General features: G+C 33.7%; 1 protein-coding gene across 3 annotated transcripts in view; it reads left to right on the top strand.

The window, feature by feature from the left end:
* The window catches only part of LOC114330483 (transducin beta-like protein 2), a 517,566-nt gene that overhangs the window by 405,436 nt on the left and 93,715 nt on the right, over nt 1–18,415 (top strand). For all 3 annotated transcript variants that reach the window (XR_007698451.1, XR_007698450.1, XM_050652545.1), the window contains exon 3: nt 5,202–5,422. Coding sequence is in view for 1 of the 3 variants with exons in the window: in XM_050652545.1 (XP_050508502.1) it covers nt 5,202–5,422 (221 nt within the window). In the remaining 2 variants the exon portion in view is untranslated. The remainder of the gene's footprint in view (nt 1–5,201; nt 5,423–18,415) is intronic.

The raw sequence follows: 18,415 nt of genomic DNA, 5'->3' as shown, positions 1-18,415 counted from the left end.
TACCGAATTCAGGGCTCCTATCACCTGTTTCCCTTTACTATCCTTTCCATAATAGTTTCTTCGTTTAATATTTTCTTCGTTGCTTTAATTAATTAACCAGCTAAATTCTATATTTCCTACATAAACACTTGCTGTCTCTCCATTGCGCTTTCCAGTTCTTAATAGTCATGTCTTTTAAGGTCTTCCACTATGTCGTCCTTATCATCTTTTTGTTTACTTCTGCATTTGGATCATAATGGTCTAATTTTTTATCCCTCCTTGGGATGTGGTATCCCCCAATCCACAGTAGGAAGAGTGATTTCATCTCGTTCCCTTGTTACATTTTGGCCTAGTATTGCTGGCATATATTTCTTTATGCCATACTTACAGGTAAAATATTGTCACTCAAGCTTAAGAAGGTATGTATATGAAACATGAAATTAGGTGATTACTTTGAGCATATCTTCCAACTTTGTTTCTGGATTATGTATTAAAAAAAATTTAGGCCATTAACCTTAAAATTATTTAACCAATACAGAAGTAAAAACTTCGAGATGTATTCTGGTATAAAATCGTTTATTTAAAAACTATAAAATGTCATCGAATGCAGAACGTTTTCGTTCTAAACAGAACATCTTCAGTGCATCCTACCGAGTATTTTGAAACTAGCACACCGTAAATAGTGTTAACATCATCATATATGGTTTACATAATGTAATATGTTAAAATGTTATGACTACAAGTCGATGTTAATGGATAAAGTGGAACACATGCTAAAAGGGTGCCATGGTTCCCTGCTCGAAGATACTAGGTACTTGCCAATTCAATGGGCACAGACCAACAGGCCAAGGTTGGTCTGTGCCCATTGAATTGGCAAGTACCTAGTATCTTCGAGCAGGGAACCATGGCACCCTTTTAGCATGTGTTCCACTTTATCCATTAACATCGACTTGTAGTCATAACATTTTAACATATTACATTATGTAAACCATATATGATGATGTTAACACTATTTACGGTGTGCTAGTTTCAAAATACTCGGTAGGATGCACTGAAGATGTTCTGTTTAGAACGAAAACGTTCTGCATTCGATGACATTTTATAGTTTTTAAATAAACGATTTTATACCAGAATACATCTCGAAGTTTTTACTTCTGTATTGGTTTTTTAAACTATGGTATACAGCCAACTATTGGGATTTTCCCATTGATTTTTTTTTTTTTTTTTTTTTTTTTTTTTAAATTATTTATTTAAAAATCTTATTTATTATTTAAGAGTTACAGTTTAAGGGCTACAGTAGCGCGTTATCAAATGGGAAAACGCGTTTCAAGATTGCGGCTTTAATTTTGAATACTTTGTCTCGAGATATTTGGCACACATATTCGATATATTGTAAAGAATGGCGGTACAGAGCCCAATTTGAGAAATATGTTAGTATGTCGAAATTACTCTGTAATTAAATACGATATTTAAAAAACGAGCCTGTACCGCCATTAAGAAGAACAAAAAAATACACTTTTTTCAAATACACTTTTTTATCCCATGCCTAGATTTTGTGTCATTTTGAAACTACTTAAATTTTTTATCTCTAACAAGAAATCGAACATATTATAACTAAATAACTGATTAGTCAACATAGAGAAATAGTCACTGTCATTTTGACAAACCTGCGTCAGATTTCTAAGTAATAGCACGAGTCTCTTATCTGTTCTAGAACAGATCTCTATCGATATCTGTTCAGTGCAGTAGTGTATTATTTTAAGAATTCGTTATTGTTGATACATAGGAAAGTAGTGTTTATTTTATAATTAATTTATTATATTTTTGTGTGATAGAACTAAGTTGCTGGACTATTTGAAAAAATAGATTATTGTTAATTGTGAGTTTTATTTATAGGTATATATAGTATATTTACGTAAAAATATTTCGAATTCTACTGCGAGTAGGTATATAAAGTTTTAGGAGGATTTTTTATTCTAAAAATATTATCAATAGTTTAAAAAAAAATGGGAAAAGTTCATTTAAAGTTCTATTAAAAAAAGGGGTTGGAACTAGTTACGAGTGCTTTTGGAGCTCTATGAACTGAATAAAATAAGACGGCTCTTGTTTCGCTTCACAATGAAATGATTATTTATTATTGTTTTATTATAATTTCGTGCAAATACCTATGTTAACACCCGTGTTGAGCTGCCCCCCCCCCCCCCACTTACAAAAATTAAAAAACAAATAGCCCTGATTTATGAGCTTTCATATTCCGCAAATTAAAAATTTTTAGGGACATTGAATCGATTTTTGCGGCAGAATTACGAGCTATTTATGAGCTCTTGGAATTATGTAGTTTCGATTTTTGAGCTCATCCCCTTCACCCCGAAACAACCCTTTAATTGATTTTACTTAAGAGAAACATGCTGAAAAAAAATTAAAATATATCGTATCACGGATATTATTCCAATAGCTTATATATTCTAAGAATAAACTCTTAAATCATGCTCATTTCGATTATTGAGCTACAACCCCTTCGCAAGAAAACCACCCCATTTTCCAGGCTTAAGAGAAAGTTATTAAGTAAATGCATTAAATTAATTATTTCGCGACTAAATATCGTTTAATAATTTATGAGCTCCCAAAATACGCGCCATTAGGTCATTAAATTGCAATTTCTTTTGTATAGTGCAGTCACTGAAGGTAAAAATCAACTATTACCTTCAATTTCGGTGAACCTTCATCGATTTTCACGAAAATTGGTGAGTGGCTAGAGGATACCTCAACAAACAAAGGTGACATAGTGCCACCTTGCGCCTTTATCCTGGGGGTGGATACCACCCCTTCTCGGGGGTGAAAATTATTTTATTAAAAATAACTCCACAAATCGATAGAAGGACAAATTATAAGCAGAATTTGTTATATAAAGTTATTAAAATAAATCAATACTTTTTGAGTTATTAAAGATCAAAGATTTTAATTATTCGTGAAAAAAATGCATATTTTAAAGCGGTTTTTCGTAAATCACTGAAAAACTGTAAGTTTTTACAAAAAAGTTAGAAGTTTAATTCGTATAGCTTATATTCTAAGAATAAACTCTTAAATCACGCGCATTTTAATTATTGAGCTACAACCCCTTCGCAAAAAACCACCCGATCTTCCCGGCTTAACAGAGAATTTTACTTAGAATAAATTATATTAATTATTTGGCGACTACATATCGTTTAATAATTTATGAGCTCGCAAAAAACTCGCATTTCAATTATTGAATTGCAATTTTCTTTCTATAGTGCAGTCACTGAAGGTAAAAATCAACTATGACCTTCTATTTCGGTGAACCTCCATTCATTTTCACGAAAATTGGTGAGTGTATAGAGGATACCTCAGCAAACGAAAGTAAAAAGTAAAAATTACTTTATTAAAAATAACCCCACAAATCGATAGAGGGACAAATTCTAAGCAAAATTTGTTATATAATGTTATTAAAATAAATCAATACTTTTTGAGTTATTAAAGATCAAATTTTTAATTTTTGTGAAAAAAAATGCATGTTTTAAAGCGATTTTTCATAAATAACTCAAAAATTGGTTTTACAAAAAAGTTTTCATCACTAAAATTGAAGCTAATAAAAAATATAATAAATTCCTCACTTGAAAACCCATTTAATGTTACTTAATTTAAAGTAAGTTATAGGTAATTGAATGTATATATATTTTTTTCTGCGAGTATTCAAATCTAAGGATCCAAGCTTAAATAACGGGAAAGCGATGCATTTTATAACACTTACTAAATACCTGTCAAAGTACTTAGAAATACCTATCAAATGAGCTCCAGAAGAAGTTGATAGCATCAAAATTTATAGGTACTCCAAAAAATTTTCCAAAAAAAATGATATTTTTTTTTGGAATAACTGTTAATTTTTATGATATCAGGCACATCCAACTATTTGAAAGTTAATTTCAAGAGCTATAAAACTGTATTACATTTAATCTTTCAAATACTTTATTTTTTTTAGGATAATAGGTTAAAAGGCTCCAGTTACATTGTTCTCGCAGTAAAATTTAGGCTTAAACGTTTCTGTCTTGGTTATTTTAATTCATACATCAAACAAAAGACAAGTAAAATCTTTGCTAACAAAAAAAAACTCAAATTTCGTTATCTATCATTTTTTACGTGTATCGAGTATTGTTGGAGTTATTATCAATGTTATCAATTGCTGTTTCACCGAGCGAGGTTTACCCTTGTATGGATACGTACCTTTAGACGGCTTGCGCATCGAAGAACTGCATTGCGAGAAATTAACAGCGTCTACACCGTGCAATAGTAAAGTATTACATGGATGGAATACTGCGAAAACTGTAATAGTCGTAAATAATGATTTTGATTTAAGAAATGTATGAAGAAATTACAGAAAATGTACAATGTATGTATCAAAAGTTAAAATAAATGCAAAAAAGGTATCTGTCATATACCTACATAATTTTTTTAAACATGACGATATATTTTAATGTTTGAAAAGTGTAAGACTAAAAAGTGAAAAAATAAAACAATATGAAAAATTTTTTTAAGAAACGCTTTTATTTAGTTATGAGTGACTAAAAGTTGGAATATAAAAAAATCAAAAAAAAAGCAAAAAAAATCAAACTCGACGGATTATTGGAAAAAAACGTTCGTTAAAAAAATGAAAAAATCTAACCCATTCGTTAAAGAAAAGCGTGGGGCGCGTCTTCATCGAATAAACGGTTTTCGCCCCACGCTTTTCTTTAACGAATGTGTTAGATTTTTTCATTTTTTTAACGAACGTTTTTTTCGAATAATCCGTCGAGTTTTATTTTTTGCTTTTTAGTTGATTTTTTTATATTTCAACTTTTAGTGACTCATAACTAAATAAAAGCGTTTCTTAAAAAATTTTTTTCATATTGTTTTATTTTATAATTATTTATTTACTAATAATAAAATTATTTTCTATTACTTCCATTTAGCGCGCCTATGAGTATGTTGTCAAAATAATGATCTTATTTAATGTCAAAGATTACCACTGTTGCCAAAGTTTAGCAGACCTGTCGAAAAAGGGTATGATACTATCTCCCGAACTTATATTGATGACGCGCTACTGTAGGCTCTTTAGAAAATATCTAAGAAAAATATTTCAAATGGTACTTTTTGCAGATGGTCTAACAATTTAAAAAATTTCCCAAACATTACTTTAATCTCTATCTTAACATATAATTTTGTTACAGCTGGAGCAGTTTTTCTTTGGGATACCAAAGATTTCAGCTCAAAGGATAGGAAATCTTTACGAGTCAATATTGAGTTCGATCATGCTACTCATGTGAAGTGGAGTCCAGATTCCAAAGCCTTTATTATTAACAAATACAATGAAAATGCTGTCGAAGTCTATAAAGTCGAGAAGAAGAAAGATGGGTTTCTTACTGCATCCAAAGCTTTTACATTTCCAAAGGTAAGTGACAATGGTATTTGTTAAACTGTCAAAATTTTATGTCGATGATTTGACATCTCTTTATCAAATTATTTCCAAAATTATCTTTAGTACAGCCGATATGTGAAACAATTGTGCATTTAATGATAGAAGTATATAATTTGGACCACATATACTGCACATATAGAGGTTCAAATTTAGATGGGAGGTCATCTCATATTTTGCCTTTTACAAAAATGGCGGGGATTCAAAATGGCGACTATACATATGTGACAAATAGCACGATAACTTTTGAACGAGACTTCAGATTTTAACCAAATTTGGTATATAGGTTCTTTTTTTGATGTATAAGATCGAGGTCTTGAACCAGAAGAATTGGTTTACCAGAAGTTGTGTTTTTCCTGGTTTTTATGTAAAAACATGCTATTTTTTTTCAATTCTCTCACCCTGTATGTATTAATTTTTCAAAAAGTTAATACCGCCATTGAAAAGAGCGTAAAACTATGTTTTAGGAAATATTTTTAACTTTTTAGTTATGTTAATTACCATTTAATAAATGCAAAACGTATCTTCACATGTACCTATATGCGGCAGATTCGTGCAAATATTATAAGAATTATTGGGCATTTAATGGTAGAAGCATATAATTTCGACCACATATACTACACATATAAAAGTTCAAATTTAGATATGAGGCCATCTCAGTTTTTGTTCCTTTTACAAAAATGGCGGGCATTCAAAATGGCGACTATACATTTGTGACTAATAGCACGATAACTTTTGAACGAGACGTCATATTTGAACCAAATTTGATATATAGGTTGTTTTTTTGATGAATAATATCGAGGTCTTGAACCGGAAGAATCGGTTTAAAATAATTTGTGTTTTTACTGTTTTTTATGTAAAAATATGTTGTTTCTTTTTCAATTCTTTCACCTATATATATAAATTTTTCAAAAAGGTAATACCGTCATTGAAAAGAGTGTAAATATATTTTTTAGGAAATATTTTTAACTTTTCAGTTGTGTTAATTACCATTTAATAAATGCATAACGTATGTTAACATGTACCTATGGGCGGCAGATTCATTTTGAATGCACGCCATTTTTGTAAAAGACTAAATCTGAGATAGCCTCATATCTAAATTTGAATCTTTGTATGTGTAGTATGTGTGGTCCAAATTATATGCTTCTACCATTAAACGCAAAATAATTCTTATATTATTATTTGCACGAATCTGCCGCACATAGGTACCTACAGGTGAAGATACGTTATGCATTTATTAAATGGTAATTAATATAACTAAAGAGTTCAAAATATTTCCTAAAAATATTTTTACGTTCTTTTCAACGCCGGTATTATTTTTTTGAAAAATTAGCATATACAGGGTGAAAGAATTGAAAGAGAAACAACATATTTTTACATGTAAAAACACCAATTTTGGTACACCGATTCTTCCGGTTCAACGGCTTGATATTATTCATCAAAAAAAGAACCTATATACCAAATTTCATTGAAATATGTTATCTCGTTCAAAAGTTATCGTGCTATTAGTCACATATGTATAGTCGCCATTTTGAATGCCCGCCATTTTTGTAAAAGGAACAAAAACTGAGATGGCCACGTATCTAAATTTGAACCTCTATATGTGTAGTATATGTGGTCCAAATTATATGCTTCTACCATTAAATTCAGAATAATTCTTATAATATTTGCACGAATCTGCCGCATATAGGTACATGTGAATATACGTTTTGCATTTATTAAATGGTATTAACATAACTAAAAAGTTCAAAATATTTCCTAAAAAATATTTTTACGCTCTTTTTAATGGCCCTATTAACTTTTTGAAAAATTAATACATACAGGGTGAAAGAATTGAAAAAAAAACAACGTATTTTTACGTAAAAACCAGGAAAAACTTCTGGTAAACCTATTCTTCCGGTTCAAGACCTCGATCTTATACATCCAAATAAGAACCTATATACCAAATTTGGTTGAAATGTGAAGTCTCGTTCAAAAGTTATCGTGCTATTAGTCACATATGTATAGTCGTCATTTTGAATCCCCGCCATTTTTGTAAAGGGCAAAATCTGAGGTGGTCTCCCATCTAAATTTGAACGTTTATATGTGTATTATATGTGGTCCAAATTATATGCTTCTACCATTAAATGCACAATAATTCTTATTGTGCAATTTGAAATTTACATATAGGTAAGGCATACCGCATCGGTTAATTATTATATTTTGGGTAAAATTATTGTCTTCTGTTATGGATATATTTTTTCATATCTGCATTCATATTATTATAGTTTGGTGGTTTCTTGCCTGTACAGGGCAATCGGTCACAAATATACTGTCCAAAATATTAAGGAGACTTTTTTCTGCGTTCATAATGTTTTTTCAAAAGATATATTTAAATAGTCATCTAGTCATCTGTATAAAGGGTCGGTTATACAATCAGTGGTTAACCGAAGGGGTTAAGTGAGCTTTATCTACAAACAACTGAGAGTTGAGAGATGTTGTTTCACATTCACACATTCGGTTTTAGGCATATTACGTTTTATTCAGTACCGACTACATTTCTGCCTTTGTAACTTCTGCTTTTTCTTTTAACACTACAATCCGGGATGAGTCTTAGCTGATTGCACATCTCGCTTCCATCTCTAACGGTTGTCCATGACAGTTAAGTCATTGGGTAGTCTCATTGTTCTTAAATCTGATCATATGTTGTCTCTTCATCTTGAACGTCCATTCGTGAACGCATTCGTGAACGTCCTAAGGGCCTTCTTCCTGTCAGGGCTCCCTCACAGATTAACTTTGTTAGACGGTCATTAAGTGAAACAGGTGAACCAATCATGACACCCAAACCAGTGAAACCCATAAATAAGTAGAATCGTACACAGCAATGCCGTTGCTACTTTCAACTTTGAGAAGGTATTCCTAATAATAATACAACCTGTACTCCACCGCAAAGAAATTATTACTTCCCTTAAATTGTATTCTGTAATAAACGCTTAACAATACACCAAATACATCGTATTGACAAATATTATAGAGAGGTCTCTAGAAGAGAATAAAATATGCTCAGATATTTTACTAGACACAGCGAAAGCATTCGATAAACTGTGGCATGAAGGCTTGTTAGTAAAGCTCAAAAGATATCTCTCCATGTAGTATGTCCAGCTAATACATAGAGTCATATTGAGAAGACATAACTTTTAGAGTTAAACAGGAAGGCGAATATTCAGCACTATGACCAATCAACGCTAGAATCCCATAGGGTAGTTTTTGGGACCCATAATATATATATTTTTTATTTATAAACGGGCAAAGCCCAATTACAATTTATGTTAACTTTTAAACTTTTAGATTACAGAATAATAAGTCTTACTTAGTTAAATAAAACAACGCATAGGAAAAGCGAGATCAGCGTTCATAATGATGAAGTCTCTTTTCAGAAGCCACGATTTACCTCTTGCTACCAAAATCTCTATCATCAGATGCTATGTATTTTCTACGTTATTATACGGAGTAGAGGCCTGGACACTTTCCGAGGCTTCTTTGAGAAAACTCGAGGCATTTGAGATGTGGTGTTACAGGCGCATTTTGAGAATTTCGTGGGTGGATCGTGTGACTAATATTGAGGTTCTACGTAGAATAGGCAAGGAATGCGAGATTATTAACATAATCAAAGAGCGCAAACTAGAATATCTTGGCCATGTTATGAGGAATGAACAGAGATATGGCTTGTTGCAACTCATTCTTCAAGGCAAGGTATTTGGAAAGAGAGGACCAGGGAGAAGAAGAATATCTTGGCTTCAAAACCTGAGAAAGTGGTTTAATACATCGACAACCGGACTATTCAGAATAGCAGCAAGCAAAGTTAGGATAGCCATGCTGGTCGCCAACATCCGGAACGGATAGGCACCTTAAGAAGAAAAAGAAGTTAATGTCTACTAAAACCTGGCTCAGAAACTTGCTATAAGCTTGGAAAAGGCCAATGTTAAGGTGCTAGTTTGCTAGTCTGGCAGTTCTAGTGAGGAAGTTGTTAAGACCATAGTTAGTACGGTGGACTGGGTAATGAAAATTAACTGTAGCTCTGGTTGTTCTTAGTGGGACATGAATATTAATTTTTTGAAGAAGCTCTGGAGTTCCAGTTTTTCCATGTAGGATGTTGTAGAAAGTGATGAGATCCCTTCTCTTATGACGAGCAGTGATTGGTGCCATATTTAGGATATTAAGAATATCTGCATCATTGTAGTTGTCCAAGATATTAAGTCTATATGCAATTTGCTTTAAAAATTTATGTTCAACTAACTGAAGAGCATTAGTACTCCATAAAAGGAGACCATACACAGGAGGCATACTCAAGTGGGGACGGACCAAGACACAGTAGAGGGTTTTTAAAGCTGTAATATTTGTAAAGTCCTGGGTGCATCTTCTAATAAAACCAAGCATCTGGAAAGCCTTATTAACAACATTAACAACATTCTCCAGATGATGAGAAAGCTGTAAGTTTGTATCAAGGGTGACCCCCAAGTTATTAAAAAGGGAAGTTCTTTCGAGAGTATAGTGACCAATATTGTAGTCAAAAACAATAGCATTTCTGGAACGGGAAAAAGTCATAGTTTTACATTTAGTTGGATTAAGTTCCATGCCATTTCTTTTACACCACTCTAGTCAGTTATTTAAATCGTACTATAGTTTTTTACAATCCTCAGTGGATTTAATCACACAGCTTAATTTTAGATCATCAGCAAACAGCAAAAATAAACTGATCGCGAAGCATTCATTTATGTCGTTTATGAAAATATTAAACAAGAGTGGTCTAAGGTGAGAGCCTTTAGGCACTCCTGATGGAACTTGGATAATTTTAGAAAGAAAAGTGCCAATTTTAACAATCAGTCTACGATCAGATCAGTAGCTTTGAAACCATGACAATAAAGGCTCATCAATCCCAATCAGTTTTATCGTATGCAACAAAATATTGTGTGGCACCCTGTTGAATGCCTTGGAGAAGTCAGTGTATATTGTATACACTTGATACCCCTTCTCCAAGGCATCTATCAAGAAGTACACCTGACTAAATAGATTTAATTCTGTAGATTTTCGTGGTCTAAACCTAATTTGTCGTTGGACTAGTAGAGGTTCAAATAGAGGGGTTAGAATGTCACATACCAGACTTTCAAATACCTTGGGGACTGATGGGACGACAGTTTGTTACACAGGTTTTGCCACCGGATTTAAAGATGGGCTTTAAAAAGCTCATCTTTCCAGTAGTCAGGGAAGATTCCAGTTTGGAGGGAGAGCTTGAAAATGAAATACAAAGGTCTTGAAAGAATAAAGGAGCATTTATTTATTATACAGTGATGAATGCGCTAATAACCGGCAGAATAACGCAAAAGATGGAAAACACATTAAGTTGTGAGATAAAAAGAAATGCAACTAGTGGAGGTGGGAGATTTAGTGATAAAATCCTATACATTTACATTCTACTTATTGTTTCCCACCTTTAGACGTATCGGACGAGTTTGGCAACTGCCACTGTCACAGTGACAGTTTTAGTTGACATACTGCTCTGATACGGTTAAAGGTGGGAAACAATAAATAGAATGCAAGTGTATAGGTTTTTATCGCTAAATCTCCCACCTCCACTAGTTTCATTTCTTTTTCTCTCACAACTTAATATGTTTTCCATCTTTTGCGCTATTTTGCCGGTTATTAGCGCGCTCATCACTGTATAACTGTGACATCCCAAATAACTATAGTCCGTCCCACTTTGAATTTACAGTATAGGGAACATAGGCACTGCAGTCCTTATGAGAGTTTTTAGCGCAGTGATGCCGATTTTGTCAAAAATAATTTGTAATCGAACATTAGAGAGATTAAATTAAATTTGTTTTAGAAAGGCAATCTACAATTTTAGGATTCATATGCGTGATAGCTATAGTATATCAAATATACTTAAACGCATACAAATCCTAAAATTGTAGATTGTCTTTCTAAAACAGTTTTAATTTAATCTCGCTAATGTTCGATTACAAATTCTTTTTATTAAAATAGGCATCACCGCGCTAAAAACTCTCATAAGGATTGTATTGCCTATGTTCCCTACACTGTAAAGTCAAGGTGGGACGGACTATAGATATCACCAAAATCCAGTGATCAAAATAAGCCTTTGTAATAATAAATGGCGGATAAAAATTAATGAACAAAAATCTGCTTATATATAGAATCATAATAATATATTAGTTTGCAAAAGCTCAAACCAGTACGGTCCTATGGTCTACAGTTATGGAGCTGTACTATGCTCACCTTTAAAGAGTCCAAAACCGGATACGAAGGAACATAGCCAACGCTTTGTGGTATATCTGTAACAAACACCTACAAAAGGAACTCCGCACAATAACAATTAAAAAAGAAATGAAGGAGATTGCCAAGGGTCACGAAAACCGACTCCATATCCAGACAGGGAAGTGCTAGATCATCAAGACCTAATCAGCTGGTTCACACGCAAAACTTTTTGAACTTGTGTGATAGTGATAAATGTATAAATGACAGTTTAAATTCGGACAGTGAACCAAGCCGTAATAGTGATGTAACAATAATTATTATTATTATTGGATTCTAAGGTGAACGAACCATTGGGAATACCTAGGACAGTAAATACTAGAAATTTTCTCATCTATGAATAGGGCCGCGTTTAGGTCAATTGACGCCCTAGGCAATTCTCTAGTAGCCGCCCTTCAAAAATGTACTACCATTTTTGCGAAAAATAATTGCAGAATTTTTTATTTAAATAAGAATACACTAAAAATGGATTTAAACTACCATGTTTATATACCTATAACAGAAAAAATCGTCACTCCAGTTCGATCACATCAGAGAATTCTTTTCAAAAAAAGACTTAAAAAAAATTTTTTTCGTAAGAAAATCGACAAATTGTTAACACATTCTTGCGTCATACTTGATGGGAATTTATTTTTAATTCTTGACATTTTCGAAAATGACCTTTCAGCGGGCACGTTGCCAACTGGGATGCACAAATAAATGTGCAAAGCAATGTCAAAATTAGGGAAAATATCTTCCAATCCACTTAGTGCAGTCACTGAAGGTTTTCACCTCCGATTTCGTTGAACCTCCATCGATTTTCATGAAAATTGGTGAGTAGTTAGAGGATAGCTCAAGGAACGAAGGTGACATGATGCCAACTTGCGCTTTTACCGTGGTGGCTTCCCAGGGGTGAAAATTATTATTTTTTAAATAATACCATAAATCGATAGAGAGACAAATTCTAAGCAAAATTTGTTATATAAAGTTATTAATATAAATCAAGACTTTTTGAGTTAATAAAGATCAAAGATTTTTTTATCTTGTTATGTTTTAACATAACAAGATAACTTGTTCTGTTAAAAATATCTATTTCTAACAATTTTAAAGCTAATTAGTTCTCACCAAAGCCATAAACTCCACATAAAAAAATAAAAAAAAAAATAAAAAAATATCTACGCATTACTACGATCTTCCTCGAGGCACTTACGAGTGGAAAGCAATGTTGAAAAATTTTTCATCAAGTTATCACCGAAAAGGATAAAATGTGAGATTTTTTCTCACGGCGCGACTGCTCCCGGGTAAAAGAACTAAACTAATGTTAATTCAAAGTGAGTTATGGGTAATTAAATGTATATTTTTTTCGACGAGTACGCAAATCTAAGTATTCAAGCTTAAATAACGGGAAAACGATGCATTTTATAAAATATACCTGTAAAACATAATGATTTCAACAATTTTGACCGGTTTAGAATTCATATTTTTGAAAAAAGATATAATTTTTTGTCGGTCTTGACGGTCCAGTTAGCTGGGGCTCAGTCGATCGACAAGTTTAGTGGATTTGCGATTTGCGGTCGCTGGTTCGAGCCTCAGCTAGGTCATGAAATTTATAAAAGGCCAACGCCGTAGTATAAAACTCAATAGAGTCTACGGCTTGGTCTGGAATAAACTGGCGTCTGATCGACCTATGGAGGAGCGGTACGGGAAGGGATAAGGGCTTCCGGCTTGGTGATACTCCTCCATAGATCCCTACCGAAGGGCGTTGACGCCTAAGAACGGTGTATACATACATATAATTTAAAAAAATCAGAATTTTTAAAATTATCGTAATTTTCTTTTTCTTTTGATAACTCCAAAAATACTCAATATACGTAAAAAGTGATATATGAATAACCAAATTTTAGTTTTTTCTGTATCAAATATTTTACCTTTTTACTATTACTGTAGGGTAAAAAATAACCGAGATAGAAACGTTTAAAGCTTAACTTTTGCTGCGAGAATCATGGAACCGGGGTCATTTAACCTTTTATTTTTACAAAAGTAAAGGGTTTAAAAGATTAAATTCAACGTGATTTAATAGCCATTAAAATTAACTTTTAAATGGCAAACCTGATATCGTAAAAATTAACGGAGTTATTAAAAAAAAAACAATAACTTTTTTGGAAAAATTTTAAAAGATAGATTTTGAAAAATATTTGGTGCATAAATTTTAATGCTATCAACTTGTTCGGGGGCTCATTTTATAGATATTTATAAGTACATACCTACTTTGACAAATGTTTAATAAGGTTATGTTATAAAATGCATCATTTTCCCGTTATTTAAGCTTGAATAGGTACTTAGATTTGGGTACTCGCCGAAAAAAATATACATTCAATTACCTATGATAACTCACTTTTAGTTAACATTAAAAGGTTTTTCCAGTAAGGAGTTTATTTCATTTTTTATTAGCTTCAATTTTGGTAATAATAACTTTTTGGTAAAATCTTATAGTTTTTGAATTATTTATGAAAAATCGGTTAAAAACATACATTTTTCTCACGAAAAATTAAAATCTTTGATCTTTAATAACTCAAAAAGTTTTGATTTATTTTAATAACTTTTATCAAATTTTGCTTAGAATTTGTCCCTCTATCTAATTTTGGGGATATTTTTAATAAAATAATTTTCACCATCGAGAAGGGGTGGCATCCACCCTCAGGGTAAAAGCGCAACTTGGCACCATATCACCTTTGTTCCTTGAGATATCCTCTAACCACTCATCAATTTTCATGCAAATCGATGATGGTTCAACGAAATCGGAGGTAATAGCTCATATCCACATTCAGTGACTGCACTAACTCTACTTATGCCAATTGGTGATTTTATTGTGATATCCAAATGACCCTTTAAGTGGATGCATTCATGTATGAATGATGTATCTTGGTCGTTTTTATTTTGTATCAGATTTTCAGCTTCTTTAATAATTTCTTCATTACTTAATTTTGGCAAAGGACCCCGCACAAACCTTATGGAAAATAGGTCCCAGTGGATTTCGTTCATACTTTATGAAAATATTCTTTAATGCATCCTGATAAAAAGTTCTCATGGGCACAACTCAATCGTATGAAGGATTTTCAAGATATAGAGGCCCAAACTCGGAAAATTATAAGATTTACGTAGTATTCCAATTCCGTGAGTTACTGGTTATTTGGCAACATGTAGAAGTTTGGATCAAGGAAAAGTACCAGTAGTCTATGATTTTTTCCTGGCTATCCAATGGCGACCTTTACTTTGACCTTGACCTTCAACGGACGTCATCTTCTAGAGTTTAGAGGGTATAATTGATATAAACAGATTACTCATGGGTTTTTGGGATCGCTAAACACGAATATGCCATCAGAATTGCCCTCCGGATGACGTGGTGGCCAGGGTTTCTGCAAGGGACGTGATCTTCTAAAGTTTCGATGGTTTTTGGCATTTAATTGATGCAAATGAATTACTGGAGGGTTTTTTGGGGTCGCTATACACGAATACGCCACCAGAACCGACTCCCGGAGCACCTGATTTCCAAGGTCAATGAAAGGGGCTCCTGGAGTTTCGAGGGTCTTTGGTACTACATTAATGCAAACGGATTAGTTATTGGTTTTTGGGGTTGCTGAACACGAATACGTGATCTGCACAGACACAGGAGCACCTGGTGCCTAAGACAGGTTATCTTCTGGAGTTTCGGAGGAATTAAATGGATTACTCTTAGGGTTTTGGGGTTGCTGAACATGCATACACTATCAGATCCGACCCGCAAATCACATTGTGCCTACGGCACAATGTGATCACGTATTGGTGTTCAGCAACCCCAAAAACCTATAATTAATCCGTTTGCATCAATGTAGTACCAAAGACCCTCGAAACTCCAGGAGCCTCTTTCATTGACCTTGGAAACCAGGTGCTCCGGGAGTCGGTTCTGGTGGCATATTTGTGTTTAGCGACCTCAGAAAACCCTCCAGTAACTCATTTGCATCAATTAAATGCCGAAAACCATCGAAACTCTAGAAGATGACGTCCCTCGCAGAGGCCCTGGCTACCACGTCATGCGGAGGGCAATTCTGATGGCATATTCGTGTTTTGCGATCCCAAAAACCCATGAGTAATCTGTTTATATCAATTTAATGCCTAAAACCCTCGAAACTCTAGAAGATGACGTCCGTTGAAGGTCAAGGTCAAAGTAAAGGTCGCCATTGGATAGCCAGGAAAAAATCATAGACTACTAGTACTTTTCCTTGATTCAAATTTCTACATGTTGCCAAATAACCAGTAACTCACGGAATTGGAATACCTCGTAAATCTTATAATTTTCCGAGTTTGGTCCTCTATATCTTGAAAATCCTTCGTACGATTGAGTTGTGCCCATGAGAACTTTTTATCAGGATACTTCAAAGAATATTTTCCCAAAGTATGAACGAAATCCACTGGGACCTATTTTCCATAAGGTTTGTGCGGGGTCCTTTGTTAATAACACGAAAACGTTGATAAATAAGTCGATAAGATTCCAGACCTCTATTCAGGTGTCTTATCAGAGTGTCGATTATAATATTGAATGTGTGGATTTTCATCTCATCACTAGCTGAAATGTTTAGTTCATCATTGACCTCCTCGTCAAATTGAATTTTTCTTTTTCTCTTTCTTATTTCTTTATAGTTTTATTAGGGCACAATTTTTTGGCTTCCTTGCGGTAAAGTAATTTGAAAGAGCTTCATACCCTTTAACCAGGGAGCAGTCGCGCTCACTTCTGTAGCGTGAACAGTCGCTTTAGATTTTATTTCACAATACGAATTTACAACAAATTTTTATTTTATAGTGTTTGTATTTACTTGCAATGTTAGAAATATTATTTCTAACAATTATTAAAGCTAATTGGCTCTCCCCAAAGCCATAAATTCCACAAAAAGATGAAGAAGAAGAAAAGAAAAAACCTACGCATTATTACACCCTTGCTCGAGGCACTTACGAGTAGAAATTTATGTTGCAAAATTTGTCATCAAGTTATCGCGAAAAAGGATAAAATTTTAGATTTTTTCTAACGGCGCGACTGCTCGCGGGTTAATGACAGAACCCGGATCCATAATTTTTATATAAAATATTTTTTGTACAGTGTTCTTGCCGCCCTCTCATAATATGCCGCCTTAGGCAACTGCCTATATTGCCTAATGGATAAAGCTGCCCTGAATGATACATTTTTATAAATAGGCGACGTAGATGTTTGTAGAAGGCAATTAGAGATGTGGAAAGAAATGAAAGCTTCCGAAGAGGATAAAATTTTAATTGAAATACTAGAAGAAGGCGGAAAACTACAAAAGGAGTATCTAAATATGATTTTCAATGAATGAAGAAAAAATGTATTTCCTGTTGTTGAGAGCACTTATCAGCAATGGCTCGATAACCGGTTTCCATCGTATCAAATGCTCCATTCTCTGATCCCAATCCCATTCTTTAATTTTTTTTTTAAATATAATGATTTCCTTACCAACGAGGAAGTGGCTCAAGCGCTTCAAAAAATAAAGAAAGGAAAAGCGGTAGGACCAGATGATATTCCTGGGGAAGTGTGGAGAGCATTGGGAGAGACAGGAACAAGGTGGCTAGCAGGTCTATTTAATAGAATTATGGAAGTCGGACAAATGCCAGACGAATGGAGAAGCAGTATACTGGTACCTGTTTACAAAAACAAGGGAGATATACAACAATGTACAAACTACAGGGCTATAAAACTGCTTAGCCACACCATGAAAATATGGGAAAGAGTAATTGACAGACGGATACGTGAAGAGACCGGAATATCCGAGAATCAATTTGGCTTTATGCAGGGTAGATCAACAACAGATGCAATTTTCATTATAAGACAGTTGATGGAAAAATACAGGAGTAAAGAAACAAACGCTCATATGGTATTCATTGATCTTGAGAAAGCATATGATAGAGTTCCTCGAGAGATTCTGTGGTGGGCACTCAATAAGAAAGGAGTCCCTGGTGAATATGTAAAGATTGTGAGGGATATGTATGAGGGAGTAACGACTAGTGTTAGGACAGGTGTGGGAGACATTGCTAAATTTCATGTGAAAGTAGGATTGCACCAAGGCTCTGTGCTTAGTCCGTATTTATTCTCATTAGTTTTGGACCAGATAACAGCGAAACTACAGGGTAACATTCCATGGTGCTTAATGTATGCTGATGATGTCGTGTTAGTAGGAAATAGTGAAAGAGACTTAGAACAAAAACTGGAACAGTGGAGAAAAGCTCTGGAGGAAAAAGGTTTAAAACTTAGTAGGACAAAAACAGAGTATTTGGAATGTTCATTTAAAGATGGAGCTACTACAAATAAAATGGTATCTTTGGATGGTGAAATGATTGTGAAAAGCAATAGTTTTAAGTACCTAGGATCGGTCTTACAGAGTAATGGAGAAATAGATGGAGATGCATGCAGTAGAATTAGGGCTGGATGGATGAAGTGGAAAGAAGCGAGTGGTGTGTTGAGTGACAGAAAAATTCCAATGAAGCTGAAGGGAAAATTCTATAAAACAGCCATAAGACCGGCTATGATGTACGGAACTGAATGTTGGGCAGTGAAAAAGAAAGAGGAACAACGAATGCATGTGGCGGAAATGAGAATGCTTAGATGGATGAGTGGAGTGACAAAGAAGGATAAAA

The sequence above is a fragment of the Diabrotica virgifera genome, chromosome 5 (assembly GCF_917563875.1).
Source record: "Diabrotica virgifera virgifera chromosome 5, PGI_DIABVI_V3a".
Classification (NCBI taxonomy): domain Eukaryota; kingdom Metazoa; phylum Arthropoda; class Insecta; order Coleoptera; family Chrysomelidae; genus Diabrotica; species Diabrotica virgifera.
The sequence above is the reverse complement of the archived record's forward strand: the minus strand, read 5'-3'. Positions and strand labels throughout refer to the sequence as shown.